General features: G+C 37.7%; 1 protein-coding gene across 1 annotated transcript in view; it reads right to left on the bottom strand.

The window, feature by feature from the left end:
- Nucleotides 1-22812, bottom strand: part of LOC107750034 (plasma membrane calcium-transporting ATPase 2-like) — a 68682-nt gene that overhangs the window by 36533 nt on the left and 9337 nt on the right. Inside the window, exons 3-7 of the mRNA XM_016565286.1 lie at nucleotides 14932-15129; nucleotides 7059-7316; nucleotides 4090-4215; nucleotides 2200-2325; nucleotides 852-884 (exon numbers count right to left, since the gene is read on the bottom strand). Coding sequence (XP_016420772.1) covers nucleotides 852-884; nucleotides 2200-2325; nucleotides 4090-4215; nucleotides 7059-7316; nucleotides 14932-15129 — 741 coding nt within the window. The remainder of the gene's footprint in view (nucleotides 1-851; nucleotides 885-2199; nucleotides 2326-4089; nucleotides 4216-7058; nucleotides 7317-14931; nucleotides 15130-22812) is intronic.

The raw sequence follows: 22812 nt of genomic DNA, 5'->3' as shown, positions 1-22812 counted from the left end.
ATCTATCTATCTGTCTGTCTGTCTGTCTGTCTGTCTCTATGTCTGTCTGTCTGTCTGTATGTCTGTCTCTCTGTCTGTCTATCTGTCTATATCTCTCTCTCTCTCTGTCTGTCTGTCTGTCTATCTATCTCTCTGTCTATTACCAGGGGCATTTGCGCTTGCCGCACCATCGGTAGCTATAGTTGCGATGGGGTGTGAGGAGGGATGGGAGCAGTCTAGCCGTAATAATGAACAAAAGTAGCATGGTTAAGAGCGTCGTTACCACGATTAGTATCTCTCAATATACTGCTGTCAACTGAAAGGCGACGTTAAAAGAATGACATCGATGGAAAAAACACTGCAACATAAGACAGGTTACACATAATATGGTAGACAAAACAAAGTCGAGGCACAAAACGACACAATGATCAATGGCACAAATAGCTGGCACTGACAGATACCCGTCATTTGAGAGAAAATTCCAATTGCTATGTTCACTACCAGGTAAGTAAATGATTCAACAGGTGATTCAAAAAAATAAAACAACCAAATAAACACATGCTTCCAAATCAAATCCAAGTGCTTCAATCACAACACTCTACAAGCTGTAGGGTATCAGACTACCAGGCTACGAAACCGCAATCAATCTATCCGCTCTTGAGGGAATAAGCCGGGGTTACATCACAACCTCCTGATCATCATCTATGCAGGATCATGGATGAAATGCATTTCTGTAAATACTTAAAAAGAGCGTCTTTTTAAGTGAAAGATCGCGGTTACTAAAGCGGGGCTCGGGAGGGCAGAGCGGGTTTAGTGGGGTAATAAATGAGCATTACTGCAGATATCCCCGGGTACAGAGATTCATACTCTACCTGCCAGCTGATGGCCATCCTCCAGAGCCTGACCTGTGGCAGTTTGCAGAATAACACACACATAAGGCCTTATGCTGACAAACGGTGCGGGTAGCACATGCTACCAAACCAGAAACAGCACATTTTCAAGTGTCAGTCTGAAGCAGCCACACGGAAAACGACAGTACACATTCTACCCCAAAGCAGTCTCTGATTGGGACAAAATGAGCTGCATGTTTTTTTGTTTTTTTTCAATGAAACTTGTCTCTGCTGCGCAAAACTTATCGTCACTTGGGTGTTTAGCAGGGTGCTGCTAGGGTTTTCTTAAGTCCAATCAAAACGGCACACACTCCTCAATTTGAGGTATCAAACCTGTGGGATGAGGTATGCACCATAGTTTAATTCTTTAAAAAATCGATGAGCAACAGTAAATACATTTACTTTTCACTTGAAATGTTCTGACAACACAAGGAGAGTTTTATCAATTACGTATATAAAATTTCCATCTTTTACAATCACACTGTTTTAACACTAGCATGCTAATAAACTTGAGATGCATGTGACGCGTATTTGTCAGTCATACATAAATGAAACTTAGTAACTTACTAATAAACTGAATCTGTGATATAACTACGCAATAACCAGACATATTTATAAACAAAGAATTCAATTAGTTTCTCACTTGCTCTTAAAATACTCCCTCATTTTTGCTTATACAGATAAGAGTAATACATCTTTCGAATCTGTAAAGACTCTACGTTTATTTGTGTGCACTCATAATAACAAAACGTTGTGCTTTTGTAAAATAATGAAAGCAAACAGGATACGCTTTCTGCCGTCTCGGTCTCTGTGAACTTGAGCGTGAAACCGAGAACAAAGAAAGCACTAGTTTATCAGTGAATTATTAAATTGTTAATGCAGCCTCCTTACTATTTTTCCCTGACACATTTATAATCATTACTTCTGCCGGTGTGCTGTGGCAAGCTTTATGCATGCGCTTGAGCGCTTATTAGGCTATGTACGCAATTAAAGGGCCATTATTATGATTTAAATGGTTTATTAATAAACATGCGATTAGTCGACTAATGCTTCAAATGAATGACTACTAGTCGACCAGAAAAATCTTTAGTCGAGGGCAGCCCTACCCGTTTCATTTACGTAGGATTGGGAAACGTACATCATATTAGTTTGTGTTTTATATATGTTAAAACTGAGTAATCCAAACAGATGTAAATTAAATTTAAGCCTAAATATTTTTATATAATAATAGCTGCTTATCATTTGACAGGAATTACATGTACAGAAGTGTCCTGGGCAGATGTAACGCAGCTCTGTTGAGGTTTTGCCCAGCTGAGCTTTAGTTACGCACCTTTCTTCTCTTTTTTCTCTTCCTCCTCTCCTCCAGCACCGAGTAAAGTGAAGATGATCCCAGTCTGAGAGTTCACTCCGACAGCCGTGACCAGCATTCGACCTGAGCCCTCCATCACATGGGTGCCTGGTGATTCAGTTAACCGAGCAGTAAGTCATGGAGAAACTGTAAATAATAGCAGGCCGCTCTGACCTCAGCACAAATGACACAGTGTGTGACGTCATACACGGACACCACAGACTGCTGTCTGTCAACATCCATCCCTCATGCACACCTGACTGGCCATGAAGCAAACAGAGGACTAGTTCACTATTGTCCTTTTTGACAAAAGTTGTAGAATCAAAGTACATTAAAAGTGTTCTCTTAAAAAAATGCATAACAATAAATGGTGCAGTTGGCAATGAACAGACTATGGGCCAGATTTACTAAACAGGGCAAATTAGCGCGAGAGCCTAATTGGCGTGGACATTTCTGTGGGTGATTTACTGATAACGCGCAAATTAAAAAACAGAGATGCAACATCTCATTAAAGCTGCCAACACACTAGACGATTTTCAAATCTTAACTGATTTTAAAACCATGGGAGACCACAGACATGAAGACAGTTTCAGCCAATTTTTAGCCTTATGATCCTCTGAACGTGCACACTAGACGATTCAACCAGACCGTGAGACCACACACTTGATGATTGTAGGAACGATTTCACAGTGACACGAGATCTCACGGAGACTCGCGAGATCAAACGTGACTAGAGAAGAAAAACAAATAGAGGACAATCAACGTCGTCAGCTGGTTCTCCCGGCACGCGTTCTGTTTCTCAGTGAAAAAAAAAGTATAAAAAAGAATATGGGTGATGTATTCTGATTTCGTGGCATGTTTGTGGCTGCTAAGTTTCAGCTATAGAAGCATGCAACATCCGGTAGGTGACGCTTGCTCGCTCTCATTGGCAATAGTGGGTATCACGTCGGAGGCAGCCAGATCAAAAGTCGTAAATATCAAACATGTTTGATATTTACGATTTGAGTTTGGGGATGCTCCGTCTCAATTGGGAGCAGGTAAATAATCGTAATGACACCACACAATAGAGGATTTTTCGGGGGTGCAAATCTGGCTTAAAATTGGCCTTAAAATCCTCAATAGTGTGTGGTCAGCTTTACACATCGACCAACACAATATACGAAGCACAGCGCAAATTAGCGTAGTCGCAAATAAGCAGAGCTGATGAGACAGGTGCGGGTGATCTACTTATGACGCAGGCGCATAAGTAAATCACCCGCAATAGTTTAAGACGTTCTTTTTTGGGGCGTTAAATAATCGTGCAAATACCAGTAATTTGACGAGTGCAAACGTTTGTAAATTGCTTTGTGTGATTGATTTGAATACTCTCCTCCCATAAATTTTGCGTCTGAAAGGGGAACTCCTACAAATGCATATTCAATAAGGTCAGGCACAAAAATAACTGTGTCCACGCCTTTTCAGCGCTAATTCTTCACTGCACTTCTTTAGTAAATCCTGACAGTACTATTTTCACGGCAAAAGACGGTTTTGCGCTGGCACAAGCTGTTAGTAAATCTGGCCCTATATTTTGGTGTGTCATTATATGTTTTTAATAGATACATTTAATAAACTATTGGATAACATTATCATGAAGCTAGTTGCTAGTTCAAACACATGAATGACAGCATGACTGTCCCAGGTTTTGTTCGGTCCTATCTCAGAGGTCTTGACCGTATTGATTGTATTAAACCAATAAAATCGATCAGAACGTCTTCATTCTGACATAATCTGTTGAATTGATATTTAATTCACTATAGTATATGTAGACCTTCAATATGTATTGTGTGCAGAGTTCACAACATTCAAATAAATACAGCAGTAGTGGGCATTCACCAGAGAGAAGCATGGGGTCTTTATCTGCAGATTTGCGCACATGGTCAGATTCCCCTGTCAGAGAACTCTCATCAATCTTCACATCATTGCCTTGTATCAAGACCCCATCAGTTGGAAGCAGGTCACCTGAACACAGAAATTCAGAATTAGTTCATGAAAATTCAAAAGGATTAGGGCTGTCAATTTAACATGTCAATTTAGAAGAATTAAATGCAAAACAATGCATTTAGCCATTCACTCATAAAATGAATGAGGAGACGTCCACACAGGACTGCTTAATGAAACAGCTGGATGGAAGAGCGCAACATAATCAAACACAACAGCATCAAACACAACAGCATCTTAAAAGTACAGTACTCATGGTGTGACGTGCTAAAAAAAACAGCAACATGGGACACAACAGCCAAAGATGTATGTCTAACACACATAGATGAAACATTTAAAAATGTATGCAGAAGGACTGACTGACTGCTGCAGTAACTCAGTCACAGGCTAATGATGATATCAATGATAAAACTAACAATATATTGTTTTTAGAGCCACTGTGTATATGGTCAGTGGTGTCACAATAATGTCTTTAAATGATCTTAATTTTTCTTTAATGTCTTTAAATGATCTCCAATTTATATTGGCAAAGTGATGTACTCTGGGACATCTAAGCAGCTGTTAACAGGCTAACAGCTTTATGAGTGAACAACAGGATTTTAAAAAAAAAACTTCAGGAGTCAAATGTCTTAAAGTTATATACTGTATTGAGGAATTATTTCTCTATTAACCAAACTGTAAATTTATTTTCTCTATTAGTGTTAGGGTTAGTATGCCCTATTAAAAGGGGGGAAATGTGATCATGTGCATGATATTCAAAGTGACCTAAAGCAAGCACACCTGAGTCTTTCTTTAGCTTAACTTGTTAAATCTAATGGTCAAGGACAAAGCAGGGACAAAACCGTTTCTTAACACAGGCAGCCACTCAGGAATGGAGCATATTTCAGAATCTAATCTCCAAAGCTCTTCATAGTGCCACTGTGTTCCTTCCAATAATCCCTTCAGTTTCTCCAAACAACAAGTCTGGATCAATATTGCTGTCTCCAAAGAATTCCAAAGTTGATCCTCTAAGATGGCACTTGTCAAGCATTTCACAACAGAATCTCTCTCCAATATTTCTGACTTTACAGCCCTAACTGAGTCAACATAAAAATGACAAGGCCTGCAGTATGTTGTGCTCAATAAGGCAACACTATATTTTAGGTGTTCCCCAGGGTTCAGTATTTGGCCCTTCTGTTGTTTTATATATCAAGAGAATGTCATTTCGTTCAGAGATAATTTTGCTTTCATTTTACATCTTTGCAAAGCAACATATCAACTCCCACACATATTCAAAAATAACGGTAAGCCTGGGACTGCTAACCATCACTGTACTAGTCAAGGAGATCTTCCCCTCTTCCAGCCTACCAAACGCTCTCACACACAGGATCGCTCCGTCACTGTCAACAGCTACATTATCTGCCTCCCACTTGTTCAGGAGATCCGAAATAACCACCAGAACCTCTCCAACACTGCAGAACCAGCACAGCCCTTTAGTTTGATAAAATCTCCAGACTAGAAAGTGTTGATCAGCTTGACCAACTCTCATAATCAAACTGTAATTAGTGACACAGATCAGTCTTGCTTCATCGCACAGCAATGATGTCCAGTCATGTGTAAAAGCTCTCTTGATAACGCACCACTTAATTAGTGGACTTCAAATTACATATGGGTGAACCTTCAATTATAAATCCTGAAAAATGTATTTCTTTAAACTACATTTCATCTATTATATTATATTATATTATATTATATTATATTATATTACATTATAGATTTAGACACGTCCATGGAAATTTTTTTTATCAAGATTTAAGGGGAATGTGTATATTGTAGATACTGCAACTGAGAGGTATTTCTTAGAATGTTTTTAACCATTTTTCATCACCTTTATGTCTTCAATAAATTATTTAAATGGTTTTGTAGTGTGACATGAATTGTAGTATACATTTTATGTACTGTAGTCTCTCAATTAATATGAGCTCATAAAAGCTGCATGAATGATAATTTAAAAAGATTGAGCTCAATACTATTTACAATTGTTTTAGATGGAGTTTAGCATGTCACACCACACAAAATGTTTTTTAAAAATTATTCTAGAAGACAGAAACATTGAAGAATCACGTATGTATACTGTACTATATACTAATATATAAATTAACTACTTCAGTCATAACAGTACTTGGGATAGTTTTAACATGTTAATAAGATATGACAATATTAATGAAGTTGGTTGTTAATGTAGTTCATGCGCTGCTGCATGAATAGGTGTACATAAACCATGTAGCAAATCTAACAGACAGGTGGAGCTGGGGGAGGTGGAGGATTTCGGAGGAACTCTTATAGTGTGCTGCAGGCCCAACTTTACACCTGGTATTAAGATGCATTTGTGTTGATCCGATCACAAGTGGACAACACCAAAAGTTGCTGCTCTCCGTATTGTTTTCTGTTGGCTCTTTTCACATATGTGTGTAAATTGCATGAGCTTATTTCGCAACATTAGATCAAAAGATCAGAAAAAGCCCATGCATACACCCACTTATAGACCCTCCCCTTAAAGAAATCAAGAAAGTGTTTGCATGTGGACAAAAGAGATGTATTAAAACAGCAGATGCAAACGGGAATGAGTCTGCCTTTTATGCTTGCGTTCTGATCGACCAAAACACATCTTAATACCAGTGTAAACAGGGCCTTACATCCAATGCTAAACTAAAGTATTTAAATGTTGAGCTAGCAATCTCACTGCAGAATCAGTACAGAATCAGTACAGGCCAATCAGCTTGTGCCATGTAGTGCCATGTGACTGCTAGCGGACTGCATGTAAAGGACCTATAAGCCTGTGCCATCCAATTCTAAAAACAGGATAAAAAAAAGAGGACACATACCATACTTGATTTGTGCAATATCGCCAACCAAAATATCTGCCACAGGAAGTTGGATGACCTGCCCTCCTCGCACCACCTGGAATTTCTGTTCCTGTTCGATGCGGCTCTGTAAACCCCTGAACTGTTTCTCCTTGCTCCAGTCATTGAAGGCCGTGACCAGAACAACACAGACCACTGAGAGTAAGATAGCAGCCCCCTCGATCCAACCGGCCTCCGCTTCCCCTTCGTCCTCTGCACCCGCATTCGCCGTCCCACAGGCTGCAGGAAGAGGAAGAGCAGATTTAAACATTCTGGTGGAAACAAATCCCATTAACCATAACAAACAGCCGTCAGAAGAAAGGGATACGATTCTGGTAGTCTATTAAAATCAGCAAAGTAAATTTACAATTTTAAGTGAATAATTTCCGGACCAGATGTATTGAAATATCCAGCAAGTGGTACCAAACATGCATTCAGTTTTTTCCGAAAGAGGTGGAGGTGAATTGAAAACTTGCAACCCTTTTACCCATGCTGTTACAGTTTTTTAATAATAATAATAATAATAATATTTTTGTTCTCATATAACACTTTTGTTTGAATACTAAAATATTAAATATTTTAAAGAGTTTCAGGCTCTAATTTGTACACTATTCATAGAAAGTATCAATTCTCATGTCATGTCTCTGCATATCTTTGCATTGTAATGTAAGATGGAAAGCTAAAGGAGCCATTTCTGATAAACAAAATAGAGACGGACACATAAAAACACACAAGACACAAATTATTTTTCAAATAATAATAAAAAAAAATATATGTTTTGCTTAAACCATTTGGTTTATGAGGGCACAGGAAGTTAATATAATTGTTAATGATATTCCTGATAGATGATGAATCTGGTTAATGATATTTATTTTCATTAAACTGAAATGTAAAGGGCACTTTTTCATATTCACCAAAGTATTTTCACTTGGAGTGAATCACATGAGTGTGATTAAATATGGCACTTCATGCAGAATATTGCGCAAATGCAATGATTCATAATAACTGTGATTACTGCGTATGCATTGAGCGCATATTATATAACACTAGATTGATGTTAGATAAACACTGACAAAGATTCTGACAAATCCCATATCTGAACTGGGTAACATATTCACGGCTAAATAACTATAAACCACACACTGATGAAGAAATGCATCTAGAAATCCATCTGTTTTATGATGTACACACAATCAGGTCATGTCCAATTATTTCCAATGATTTCCTGCTGGAGTGATGTAGTGTGAGGTTTGCAGTGACTCCGCTGGGAGTCTGTCTGCAGCAGAGGCCAGTCCTGCTCCAGCTGTGCAGGATAAAACAGCAGACGCATTCACTGCAAGCACAGGAACACCCTGATTGCTGGAAAGCATTCGTTCAAAAGGACACGCTGTCCACTGTCACAATGACACAGCCACTGCTGAATACCGAGGGATTAAAGTTCCGTCGCTGCGACGGATTTCCGTCAGTTCATAAAGACAGTCACTTGCTTCATTCCTGAATGATTCAGCCGTTCGAACGAATCAATTGAATGAATGATTCAGTGATAAAATCAGTGACTTGCCGCCACCTGCTGGCGGATTTAGTTTCATTTTTAACGTATAATTTCAGTTATTTAAATCATATTTCTGTATTCAAAATTGTATATTTAAAACATTAATCTCCACATGAATTTATTAATTTAATTGCACTCATGCCACTTCTGAGCCTCATTAAACGTCTGAAAATGTACCTACGAGCCACTTTTGTGTGCCACCTCTGCAGTACAAATTAATGTATTAATACTAATTTCATATGATTGGTAACTTATTTGTCTTATTTTACTTCTTATTATATTGCAGGGGTTAAAGCAAAAAAAAAAATATTTTGACTGAAACTTTTTCTTCGACCAAACCCCATTCCTCAGCCATACCTGTCACACACCCAGTTTAAGAGCAGTGTTTTTCTTCTTGTAATTAGGAGCGCTTGTCCTCCTAATTAAAAAATTTAAGAGCACCTTCTGATCAACAATCAAAAATTCTGATCAAAAATTATCCTTCCTAATACGAGGTGACATTTGACTCCTTAAAGTGACTTACAAGAGTAATTTCTAATTGATTCGTTCGAACGGCTGAATCATTCAGGAATGAAGCAAGTGGCTGTCTTTATGAACTGACGGAAATCCGTCAGAGCGACAGAACTTTAATCCCTGAATACACGAGGACACACAAAATACCGTCTGATTCAGGAAAACTGCTAACATACACACGGTTCCCAACATTTGACATCTTGCACTTTTGTTTGGCTGGCTCTCTTCAGCAACTCAAATCAATCACGGAGAGAGTTGTTCTTCTGCTGGCTCTAAATGATAGTATGCTCCTCCTCCTGCCATTAGAAACGTCCCTACACTGGACTGATTTAAGGAATACCTTAAAACAGTAAAAACAGTGGAGCTCATGATCAGCCGCTGCATCTTGGTGTCCACAGACTCGTCTCAGCACATCTGTGATCCTCTCTACCGCCGCACTGTTAAAAGTCCACCGTAGGTGTATAATGCATATTAATGTGCAATTTGCATACTAATGTTTATGACAAAACCATGTGAGGAAAGCTACAAGCTACTTAGAAAGTAATCAAGCTACCCTTAATTAACTACATTAAGCTTCTTTAAGGGAACAATGTCCAAACTATGTCCATGAACTAATCCAAAACATCAGCAGCATTTCACTAAATCATCTGCTATTCATAAAGAAGATCCAAAATGCAAACTCTGTAAATTATTTTTGAATCAGTTAATTTAAATAAAATGTAAAAAATAAAATTATTATTATTATTATTATTATCTACAAAAAGTAGAGATATGTAGAAGAGAGATGAGCATTTCGGAGCGTGTTTGATGATACTGTGGATTTTGTAAAACAATTTATTTATTTATTAAATACTTTCTGATTAGGATTTTTGTTGTCGTTTCTGTGTTTCAAGTGTGTCATTGAATTATTATTATTATTATTTATTTATTTTTAAAGATACATTCTTCTCCTAACTAGCTTCATTATAAGTTAGGTCATTTCTGTTAGTAGCTTGTAGTTTTTTTCTACTTAAGTACTATAGGAATGACGAAATATAAATAAATACTGAAATAAATAAAGCAATACAATCGTTGATATAAATAAACAAATAAATGTAATGAATGATTGCAAAAAATAGAAAAATAAATGACTGAGTGAATATTGACATGTCCTGTGACATGCCAAACTTAATAATAAAAAAAAAGCTCTTTATAGATTTTCCTTTTATGACTCTTATTTACTCTTTTTATGAGCTCATATTAATTGAGTGGAATGTTTGTACTTGTAAAATTAATTCTTTACATCACACCATTCCAAGTGAACTAGAGAAGATAAAAGTGAAAAGTTTAAAGAAAAGGTGATCAGTTGCAGAACTTCTAATAAAATTATGTCACTTTAAATCCATAAATATCTTGAATTGGAAGAAGAAAATCAAAGGTTGGATGGTTTTGGAACAACAAGATGGGGTGTAACTCATCAGGTGAGCTATCCCTTTAAATCTGATGAATATTGCTGTGCGTGGGTTTCAGATGTGTATTTTTAGGCTGTGCAGTAAGGAATCTCCTGATGGCGGTGCAGGGACAGAGCTGTGTGGATCTCTTCACTGTGTGCAGGAGTGTGGAGCTGTCCGCGGTGCTGAGCTTGCGTTAGATAACAGCTCGTGACTCTGCAAGCTGCACACGCTCCTGACACTTCACCAAACCACACGCGCAGTTATCACTCGTTTGATCAGAATTCTGTCAGAGTTAGACAAATGCATGTTTCTGACCTGTTTCTGGCTTTCCGGTTTAAGCTCATTTGATAGGTTCAGCATAATGATGATCACCAAAGAAAATCATTTTGATTCTTTCCTTTAAAAACAAAAAAAGTTAACAATTCTATATATATATATATATATATATATTTTTATTTTTATTTTCTATTTATGAACTGCATGAAAAACTGCAGCATGCAGGTTTGGACCAACCTGAGGGTTATGTGAATAAATGACCTTCATGATGTATTTTAAGCTACAGATCCTTCTTGAGGTGTAATGTGCTGCTGCCAGCTCTTCGGCTGGAAAGTGAGATTTTGCCTGCATCGATCTGTACGCTGCCTGTGCTTATCTTCATTCGGGAGCTGCAGGTTGAAGATCTCTACGGGCATAATTCAATCTGAACGGCAGTGATGTCTGGACACACGGAGCGGCGGTGCAATTCATCTTCCTTAAGAGACACAGACAGCACCGTTCTCCATTAAAAGCAGAAGAAGTGTCACAAATCTCAGAGTCAATGGCAGCGGAGCTCATGTTTGTGGGGACGCTTCATCTGCAGACTCTCTTCTCTACCGCCGCACTCCTAGTGATCATTAAAAGTCCACTGCAGGTGTATCATGCATACTAACGTGCAATTTGCATATTAATGCTTATGATGAACCATGTGAGGGAAGCTACAAGCGTCTCAGAAAGTAATTAAGCTACAGAATGCAGTTAACTACATTAAGTTTCTCAAGGGGACAATTTCATTATAAACATATAAAATGCTTTAATATAATTTGTCTTTTAAGCAGAGCTTTCCTGGTTCATGAACTAGTCCAAAACAGCAACAGCATTTCTTTAAGTGTTCTTATAAATAAAGAAAACCTAAAATGCAAACTTCATGTAAATGATCTGTCCAAACATGCCCATTGACTAGAATGAATTGTCCATTCCAGCACTATGGTATATATATATGAAAGGAAGGATCATTTCAGAGCATGTTCGATTATTCCTTCACAGCTCGTTCAATTGTGAAGATTCATGCCAGATTTGATATGACATGAAACACAAAAAATGAGCACTCCCTTGTGATACTTGTTGGACAAACTAGGTCCTTACTGTAAAAGCTGCTTCACTTTGAAAACAGCCGAACTATTGTCACATTAATGAAAAATATTCTTCAATTAGTTATTTGCTATTTTCGGTGTGCTCCTTTCCTATCATCTTATAGCTGTGGTTTAGATTCAGTGTTGTTTAGCTTCATTAGTTCAGTGCACATATGCATATTATTATATTAAAGGAATAGTTCACCCAAAACAGAAAATGTGCTCACCCTCAGGTTTCTTCACCAGATTTGTAGAAATGTGTCATTGCATCACTTGCTCAGCAACGGATGGGTGCCGTCAGAATGGAAGTGTTATTATGGACTCGAATTTTAGCCAGAAGCAACGGTTTGAAGATAAAAACGTCTTAATGCTGGATTTGTTCCAGCTTTTGTCTTCTCCAGATGTTAACTGATGGACTGGAGTGCTGTGGATTACTTGTGGATTATTGTGATGTTTTTATCAGCTGTTTGGACTCTCATTCTGACGGCACCCATTCACTGCAGAGCATCCGTTGCTGAGACACTGATGCAGTGACACATTTCTACAAACCTGATGAAGAAACAAACTCATCTTGCATGGTCTGAGGGTGAGCACATTTTCAGCAACTTTGCATTTTTGGATGAACTATTCTTATAGGTTTGATGATATTATGCCAGATTCACATAATCATATAATCTGATCATAATATCAGCTAAAAAAAAAAATCGTTCAGCCCCTTTGTAGTTAGTTTGGCTTTGTTAGTAACATGCATTGCAGCTTTGTTTTTAACATGCACATGAACTGCTCTATGATAGTGAAGGGTATCTGTTCCAGGAGTTTCAAGATCTCATGAGCTATTCTTTGCTCACATCTAGACTGCACTGGAATAAAAGATCATTTTCCATTCCTGGAGTAATTGAATCCTTGAGCATCATCGTGATTGATAACACTTGCTCAGCATTCTGTGAGCTTCTTTATGCTGCTTTAATGCTTTCGTGTTCATTGCACATTTTATGTCCCGGTGGCTTGATGTATGGCCTTCACCTAAAGGTTATTCTTCCAGCGCACACTTCATTAACTCTAGAGGCCTGGAAAGCGTTCGTTCACTGGATTCCCTCACTCTGAATGCACAGTCATGCTCGCAAGCTGCTGAGCTCTGCTGATGGACATTGTGCCCTTTAACCATCAGACGTCCAGTAAAGAAAACAGGTTTGGATATTATATATAACTTACATATTATAAACCTAAAATAGTGTACTGTAAAAAGTGCTAACTTGCAACTGTTACCTCAAAGAGCTATTTCTACCTGATTAAATATATAAAATGGGCTTTGTTGGTATAAATCAAAGTATTTAGGTGGATTCAGTTAATTCAGATGCTTACCATTTGTAGACACTTCAGCCACACTTAAAAATGTCTGGAAGTCACTGCACGTAAAACCATTTATAGTGAAGACAGATGCACAAACACACATTTCATCAAAACCTCGAACCTGTTTCAAATACTTAAAAAAAAAAAGTAGTGTTGAAAAGGTGTCTGTGATTAATTGTGGTTATGGTTGATAGTTGCTCTGATATTGTGGTAGTGTGTATTTCAGGTAATTCTGTCCCTAAACAGCAGCATGTCAAAACTAAACTAACTGTGGTTGATCGCTTTACACCTCAGTCAGACTCTTTTCTCGGTACCTGGCCAGAATAAGATGCCATGAGCACCAGATTTTGTGCCTAGAGGGAATGTTTGGAAACTGGCATCCATTAAAAACCACCTTGACATCGGTTGGTTAGAAGTCATTGTAACACTGGCTCGGTCAGTGAAGTTAGACCTGAGTAAAGCCTGCGCAGTATTTGAGTGCAAACCACTGGATTGGTATGTGTGCAATATAACACAATATAAGATATGGCTGAAGTGTCAACACACATTTTGGGGCAACTGTGAACATAATAACATTAGTATTACATCAAACCTCTGCAGCGAACGAGCATACATGCACCTACAGTACAAAAGCAGCTGTTAAACTACTGGTACATATGAACTAACCTCAATATTAAAGTGACATACTGTCTACAAATTCTGACTTTGATTTGTTTTGTGGAAAATAAAAGAAGGTATATTTCGACATTTTTTGACCCCATTGATTCTCACTGCATGGTTGAAAAGCACTGGGATGTTTTTCACATTGAACAGAACAAATAAAGCCATACAGGTTTAGAGCAATTGGATTGTGGGGGCCTAGAAAACACTGTGTGGCCTTGGTTACATTTATAAATTAATAAGAAGTGCATATATACACTCAAAAGTTTGGGATCAGTAAGACTTGTAATGTTTTTTAAAGAAGTCTCTTATGCTCATCAAGGCTGAATTTATTTGATCAAAAATACAGAAAAATACAGTAATCTTGCAAAATGTTATCTCTTCTGCTCATCAAGGCTGCATTTATTTGATCAAAAATACAGAAAAAAACAGTAATCTTGCAAAATGTTATTACAATATAATATAATGGTTTCTATTTTAAAATACTTTAAAATGTATATTAAGTTATTTCTGAGATGCGCAGCTGTATTTTCAGCATCATTACTCCAGTCTTCAGAAATCATTCTAATATGCTGATTTATTATCAGTTCTGGAAACTGTTGCTGCTTCATATTTGTTTGGAACCCGTGATACTTTTTTCAGGATTCTTTGATGAATAAAAAGTTAAAAAGAAGAACATTTATTTAAAATAGAAATATTTTTTTTAAATATACACTACTGTTGAGAAGTTTGGGGTCAGTACATTTTTATTCTTTTTTTTTTTTTGAAAGAAATATTTTAACCCAAAAGTTGGGTTAGTCCATATTTGACCCAAAGTTGGGTTGAAACAACCCAGCATTTTTTAGAGTGTACTGATCCCAAACTTTTGAGCGGTAGTGTATATATATACTGTATATATATAGGACTATATTTTTTTTTTTGCAAATCATTCTACGACAGAGGAAACAACAGATACTCACACTCGCTGCCCTCTCCAGGCGGCTGATAAAAGGACAGTCCCAGAGAGATCAGCGCTGCAATCTCCAGGATAATGAGGGTCACGTCTTGTAATGCTTCCCACACTAACTGTAAAAAAGTTTTTGGCTTCTTTGGAGGTATAATATTTTGCCCGAAGACTTCTTTTCTTTTATCTAGATCTGTGGCAACTCCATCCAAACCTGTGGGGAAACAGCAAAGACGAGCATTACAAGTCAGCAGAAAACACAACACCAGCAACACGAGCGATCGTGTCACAGAAGAGCAGCTTCACATGCAGCCCGCCGTGGCTCTCAGAGTGAATCAGGTCAAAAGGTCACTTGTAACCATGGCAACTGGGTCTCTGACCTGTCGACTCAGTCAGATTTGAGCTGTTTGCCCCTGCTGGTCGACACTGTAACTACAACCCTCTAATGGCCAAATGCAGTTAGTCTGTAACAAATTAGAGTATTTTTTATTTATTTATTTAGTTTTTTTATTTAGTGTGTAACTGTGTGCTGATGGCCGTGTATTTCCAGAGGCTCCAGCCGATCAGCTGCCATTGAGATGAGTGTGAATGCTAATGGATGGCTCTATTCTCCGGCTCCATGAGCGTCTCAGTTCAGAGATGTAACGTCTCTCTTCGCTGCGGCAGAAAAAGGCTTTACATCCAGTGCCCACGAATGGAAAATGAGCAATCCATCTCTCTGTGTAAGATTGGGCCCTCATGTCACCCACAGTCTCCAATTACCCCAGTGACTCACAGTGCAGGCTGATCTACACGCTTACATAAAGCCCTTCTGCATTAACTCTCAGAGCAGCAGCAGTCAGGGAGCTGCCAGATTTGAAGCAGTTCTTAAGGCACTACACGTAATACACTACACGACTTTTACAATCTGAACAGATTTTTAAACACTAGGCATCATACACTAAATGACTGAGGATCACACACTACCAGACTTTAAAATCGCTCCAATCAGAACAAACTCAGGCAGAAATGTGCGCCTTGTTGCTAGAAGAAACGTGACAAATGAAAACAATATGTGTTCTAAAATCGGCTCAAAGTATCAAACACGTTTGATCTCCTCCGACTGGATGGAATCAGATTCTGAAGCTGAAAGCATGTTGTGTATTCCAGCCACATTTTACAGAAGACATTTTTGTTTTACGGTTTTCACAAAAATATTAAGCAGCACAACTGTTTTCTTTGTAAAAAATAAATAATAATAAAAAAAAATAATAATATATTGTGGCCACAAATTAACAATTAGTTCCTAGAGCGTATTGTTTATTTTTCTAATTTTAGTGAACTTGTGCCCACAGATTAAGAATTTATTCCTTCATTTGATTAAATCATGGCCATGTAATAATTTGTTTTGTCTGATTATTATCAATAGTTGTTAACATTGATAATAATAAGAAATGTTTCTTGAGGAGCCATTTAGCATTTTAGAATTAGAACTACAGTAATGTAACGAGGCTGAAAATTAAGTAAAAATTTCAATAAATTACATTTTACAATATATTCACAGAGAAACAGTTATTTAAAATTGTAAAAAAAAAAAAAATTGTATAAATAATCCAAATATTTTAATCAAATAAATGCAGCCTTGATAATCAGAAGATGATCAGGTTTCTTTCAAAAACATTAAGAAAATCTAGGAATAGGAATCATGGGGAATTTAACAATTCCACTTCCTTCATAACGTGTTTGAGATCAGATGCTTTACCCACAGAGGAATCAAGCAGAAAAAGGTCAACCAGTATGCACTATGAACTTTGATAAAAATGCAACTTACAAGAACAAAAAAGTAATGCCATTTGGTGAGAAAACAAAGTACTATGAGCTGGGAAAGCTCAAAAACCCTGTGTGATCCAGTGGATAATCCAGTCCTGAACTCTGGCGTGTGGAAGAAGGATCTTCAGAAAGCTTGAGTGATCAGTGATCAGATGGCACTGATACAGCGATCGCTCTACAGTCAGACTCGAGCGGTGGCATGTGCTCGGCTCAGAGATGGCAGCGGCAGCTGGACAAACCTGATCGGCCAGGCCTTGTTTACCAGGGTCCGTGATGAACAGGGTTTGTGGATCCAGCTGTCAGCAGCAGCTGCCATACACACCAACACAATAATATCAGCGTCCTCAAACTGAAGTTTGCTAAGCTACAAGCTAATGGAACAGGGAGACTGATAAAGCGTACTGTTTAAAGAACTAGTTACTACAGTACAAGCCGAGTAACAGAAACAGTTTCTATTGGGCCAAAAGAACGAACAAACAAATGTGAAAAAAAAATGTTTATAAGATAAGCATCAGCCACTGCAAAATATCAGTCAATCAAGTAAATAAAAAAATAATAATTTAAACAAACTGATTAACAAAAGGGAAATACTTCACTGCCCAACTGATATGAGAGGGAGGACAGTGAGTTTTGTCATGTCAAATATACACTAGTTTGGGGATTTTCTTTATTCCTGTGATGCTCAGCTGTATTTTCAGCATCATTACTCCAGTTTTCAGTGTCACATGATCTTCAGAAATCATTCTAATATGCTGCTTTGCTGCTCAAGAAACATTTCTGATTATTATCAATGTTCAGTATTTTTGTGGAAACTGTGATACATTTTTACCAGGACTCTTTAATGAATATGTCACCCTGGAGCACAAAACCAGTCATAAGGGTCAATTTATTTAAATTGAGATTTATCATTGATCATTGATGTATGGTTTGTTATGATAGGACAATATTTGGTTGAGATACAACTATTTGTAAATCTGGAATCTGAGGGTGCAAAAAAATCTAAATATTGAGAAAATCATCTTTTTAGCGATGCATATTACTAATCAAAAATTAAGTTTTGATATATTTACAGTAGGACATTTACAACATATCTTCATGGAACATGATCTGTACTTAATATCCTAATGATTTTTGGCATAAAAGAAAAATGGATAATTTTGACCCATACAATGTATTGTTGGCTATTGCTACAAATATACCCCAGCGACTTAACACTGCTTTTGTGCTGCAGGGTCACATATAAAGTTTAAAAAGAACAGCATTTATTTGAAATAGAATATTTTGCAACATAAATGTCTTTACTGGTCAATTTAATGCATCCTTGCTGAATTAAAAATAAAAAAAATTTTCTTAAAAAATCTTACTGACCCCAGCATTTGCAGTGTAGCTTACTGGAAAAGAGCATCATACTGAAGAGAAAATAAATAAATAATATATATATATATATATATATCAGCAGCGTTGCTACGTTTAGTTCCAAAAACTGACACAGACACTGTGTCACGCTAAAAGAAGTGAATTGTCTATAAACACGTCTTCAGACCTCTGAATCCCACCCAGCTGTTTTTGAATGCAAGAATGTGACACCTGCAAAATAATGTCAAAAATACATATTTCTTCATGTATATTTGACCTTGGGATTTTCTGCATAACTTTGAGGCAGTGATGCCAGCCACTCCTGTGGTCGGAGGAAACATCCTTCAGCTGACACCAGAATTATCATCAAAGTTGACACCGAGCTAAAGCAGCGAGAAATAAGATGGTGGCTGCTTCCATGGGAACACAAACGCAGAGCGGTCCAGAGAAACCGAGAGACAGCCAGAGAAGGAAGCAGCGTGTGACACGAGGAAGGGAAGGTGGCCGCTGGGAAACAACGCACAGGTTGCAAATAGCACAGTGTGCTAAAAATAAACTCATTACACATGCCATCTTAATTGAGTGTGTGTGTGTGTGTGTGTGTGTGTGGATTTCTGGAGCATCCGTCCCACCCGCCGTGAACGCTAGCCCAGCTCCTGTGATCGCCCGACCGCATGCATGTACTTCAGTGAAGCCGGGCTCAGAGCACGCCTGTCATCACGTGATCAGGGCATTAAAGCTTTATTAAAAGGAACAGGAAGACAGCATGGGGAGATATAAATATGTTAGTGTTTCGTGCGGTTTAGACTGCGAGTCATAAACACAGTCATTAGCAGGTGTCAGCAAACGGCTCAAACATGCTGCAGTGATAAAAACCACAGTCAAAAGACAATAAATCACTGCATGTGCGACACAAATACGGATTCATAAAGGTGCCTTGTGCACTTCAGAGCCTTCTATTATTAGACTCTGAGAAAGCCTGTGAACGTAAAAGAGCACATGAGTCTGTCAGTCTTGTTAATTGTTTATGACCCTATTTATAGCTTTCCTTGAAAACAAACACACAAAAAATATGAATATGTATATATATATATATATATATATATACACACACACACACACACACATATATATATACTGTTTATATATATATTGTATATATGCATTATACAGTATAATGGAGTGTATAGCAGTGAAGTTTGATACCACAAGAGCAATGCATGTACAACTGAAGAGCATACTTGCAAATCTCATTTAAACAATTGCTTATTCTGCATATCACCGAGCATCTAAAGCCACAGCAGAAAAATCATTACAAATAAGTGCATTAAACTGTACTGAATGTGCACTCATAGACTTCAAATCTTAAAAGTATATGAAAAAAAACTGTACTCACAGATAAATATAGTATTATAGAAATAACAGGACACTCAAGTGTACTTAAAGACAGACAATTTAATTTTTTTCAGTGCTTTTTAGACAGAAGTAATTATGAAGCTACATATATCATTGTATTTCATTCCTACTAAAGTGGGTCAATAAAGCACTCTTAAGTTCAACTAACTGCATTTACTTTTAAATAACTGTGACACGTTTTCATTTCATTGTCAATTAAGTGTCTGAAAACATTAGATTCAGTTCACTTGAGTATATTGTAATAAGTACTCTATTTTAAAGTATGCTAAAGTGTACTTGTTTTTCACAAAGGAAGGGAAGAAGTTCACCAAAAGCACATCTGACTTCAGTGCATTAGTCGGGAAAGTAGCGCTTAGTCCTGTGGACGACTGCTGGTTTTTGTCCATACTACTCACTGTATATTTACTGCACGCTTATATTTGAAACAACAGATGAATAAATGCTGGCAGAGTTTCACAATGACCTACGACCATTTTATTGCCTCTAAACCTAAAGAGGGTGCATTTTAAAGCACACTGCATACTTAGATGAGTTTATGAAACAATGGAATCAGCATTAAGATAAAGAGCGAACAAGGGAGTGAAGAATGAAGGAGTGAAGCTGACCTCATTACTCACTGAACAAGTGTGAATCGACGTGCTCTGGGGACTCATGACACCACTGAATGTCATATTAATTAGGGTGTAAAACCAGGACACATACACGCTCGTCGTGCAGCGCCGTATATATGGGACAAATATAGACGGAGAGGAGGGAATAAGTGTGCTTTAAAATGACGAAAGATTGATTTCTGCACTTTGTGTGAACGTTAGCTCGATCTTCTCTGTGCTATTTATGCAGCTGCAGCTCAAACTGTGCTGGAATCCGTTTTCAGTGGAGATATTTGCATATGCTTATGCACTTGATATGTTATTCAAAAATTACCCTTTTAAAAGAGAGAGGGATATTGCAATATCGCCTAGCTTTCCCACTGTGGATAAAAATAGATCACCATGGAAACCCTACACATAAAGCAGTGTGGGTATTGGCTGGGCACTGCAGCACATGCAGATGATAATACATGAGAACACCTGCATTGATGCACAATGCTCAATCAATACAGTCACCGAACGGCTAAATGCCATGTTTAATTGTATGCGAATCAAAAGGAAGCTTGGAGCAATAAGACAGGTGGTCCACTGTACCAAAAAGCATGTCCTAAATGAATCCCTATTTTACCCAGCACAGGGTTGTATTTAACCCAGCATTTTTTTAGAGTGTAGTTTCTAACAACAGTATCCCAAGCTAACTGTGTGCTTGTATACAGTATCTCTCAAATCAACAAGTTAACTGACTGACGACAAACTGAGAAGATGGCTTGTGTCAGTGAAATGAATTGGCCATTGCTGGTAATTGTTTTATAGCGATGACATACTGCATTATCAGTCAAGTGAGTGTTTTTTCTATGTCTATCACCACATTCCCACTCACATGTGCTGATAAATCAATACTTCTACTTAGACTTCAGCATAACGCATCACACACACACTTAATATTTCCTGGGGGTTCTTAATCTCTGCAAGACATCAGAGATGCAATAGTTGTTAGCTTGCAGTGTTTTGTCCAGAACTAGTTTCTATGGCATTTTGCTGAATTGATATCTCTGTGTTATGGAGGTGTGTAGTAGCCTATAGTTCACTGCTGAGTCACATTCTGTGACAACTCTGGATCCTTCACTATTAAAATAATAGAGAAAGTGCTGTGACTAGACAAGTAATCTTAAAGAACAACCGCTCCAGTACAAGATTTGTTCATCTGGCAGCACAATATAACCGTGTGGACTTTAGTGGGTGTATGTTGGTTATTATAAGGATCTTTCTTAAAATGCTCTAAACAGAAATATATTCTGCCCTTCAGGCTTGAAGCATCACCCACTGCAGCCCTCTTCTAAACAAGTAATAGTTGCATGCTAAATTAATTTTCTGGCTCAACACTCTTTAAATTTGCATGAACTGATGACTCAAGCATAACCAACTTTGTGTCTCAGCCGAACAGTCTTTTCTGTTTTAATTGATTTGGGACTCAAATATACCGTATCACACAACCTTATCACTGATTGAACATGTCTATTGAGTGGTTTCTTTTAAACCTTTTGGCTACACGGTCAGAATGTTGTTACATTGTAGCAACTGTTTAAAATCGCAAGAGGTTTGAATATAATATAATACTTAAGTGTCATATTTTTATCAATATTTGCCTCAACATTATTATGTAGTGATAAGGCACTTAGTGAATACAGTCTGCTGCATGCTCTGAAAAAAATTCAGAATATATCACAGCCTTTCACATCTTATACAGCTAAATAAACACTCATAAAGAAATAGGCCCAATTTACTGTTAATATTTAGGAATTTTCCATATTATTTGGCTGTGAACTGAAAGAATAATGTCCAGTAAACTGCCAGTACCTTATTATAATATTTCATACGCACTAGCGTTATGCCTCTGTCCCTATTCGATGTTGCTTTGGTGGTATCAAGGTGACTTACAAACGAGAAGGGTTTGAGCTGACACGTACAAAAGTACATAAATTTAGCTTGCCTGTGGAGGTAGGTGGAGGTGGACGGAGAGATTTCAGCGTGGGACATCGTTATAAATCTCCAACATCTGTCATGATGCTGTGGTTAACATGGCCGCTTGCTGTTTGAGGGCAACTTAATTAGACATTGTGCTGTGGAGTCGTGTTTTTGACAAGGGCTTCTCCTGTTCAGACTGGAGGCCTGTGGATGTAAGGAGATGTCTGTTCTTTATACGTGAACACCCTCAATCCACCGGCTGTGTGTTTGGTGACCATCCTCTCTCTCTGTCTCTCAGCTGGGATGTCAGTGTCAGGTTCCTGATGCCGGGCTCAGATGAGTCTCCAACACAAAGCTTCCCATTAACATGCACAGGAGCCCCCGAACTCATGAAATACACATGAGAAATCAGCCCATAGAAAAGCACTTTCCAAAACTTTCCCTGCACTATGTACTCCCTAGTGAAAAGAAAAAACATACTAAAATGTATTCGAAATAAATGTATTTCATACTAAGCATGCTACAAATACATTTATATATTTATATACTTAAAGAGCAGGTCATATGGGTTTTTGAAAAATATAGCTTTTGCAGTTTATAACGTAGCTATCCTTAATTGAAAACAGTCTGCAAAGTTGTTAATCAAAAAAGTGCATGATAAATAAAGATATTGTCTCTCAAAGAGAGTTCGATTCTGAATCGCCTTAACGAGTCGTCATATTTTCGAATCTTTTGCCTGTTACCGGTATACGTCACTGGGT

The sequence above is a fragment of the Sinocyclocheilus rhinocerous genome, unplaced genomic scaffold (assembly GCF_001515625.1).
Source record: "Sinocyclocheilus rhinocerous isolate Xijiao unplaced genomic scaffold, SAMN03320098_v1.1 scaffold542, whole genome shotgun sequence".
Classification (NCBI taxonomy): domain Eukaryota; kingdom Metazoa; phylum Chordata; class Actinopteri; order Cypriniformes; family Cyprinidae; genus Sinocyclocheilus; species Sinocyclocheilus rhinocerous.
This window is presented reverse-complemented; position numbering and strand designations above follow the sequence as displayed.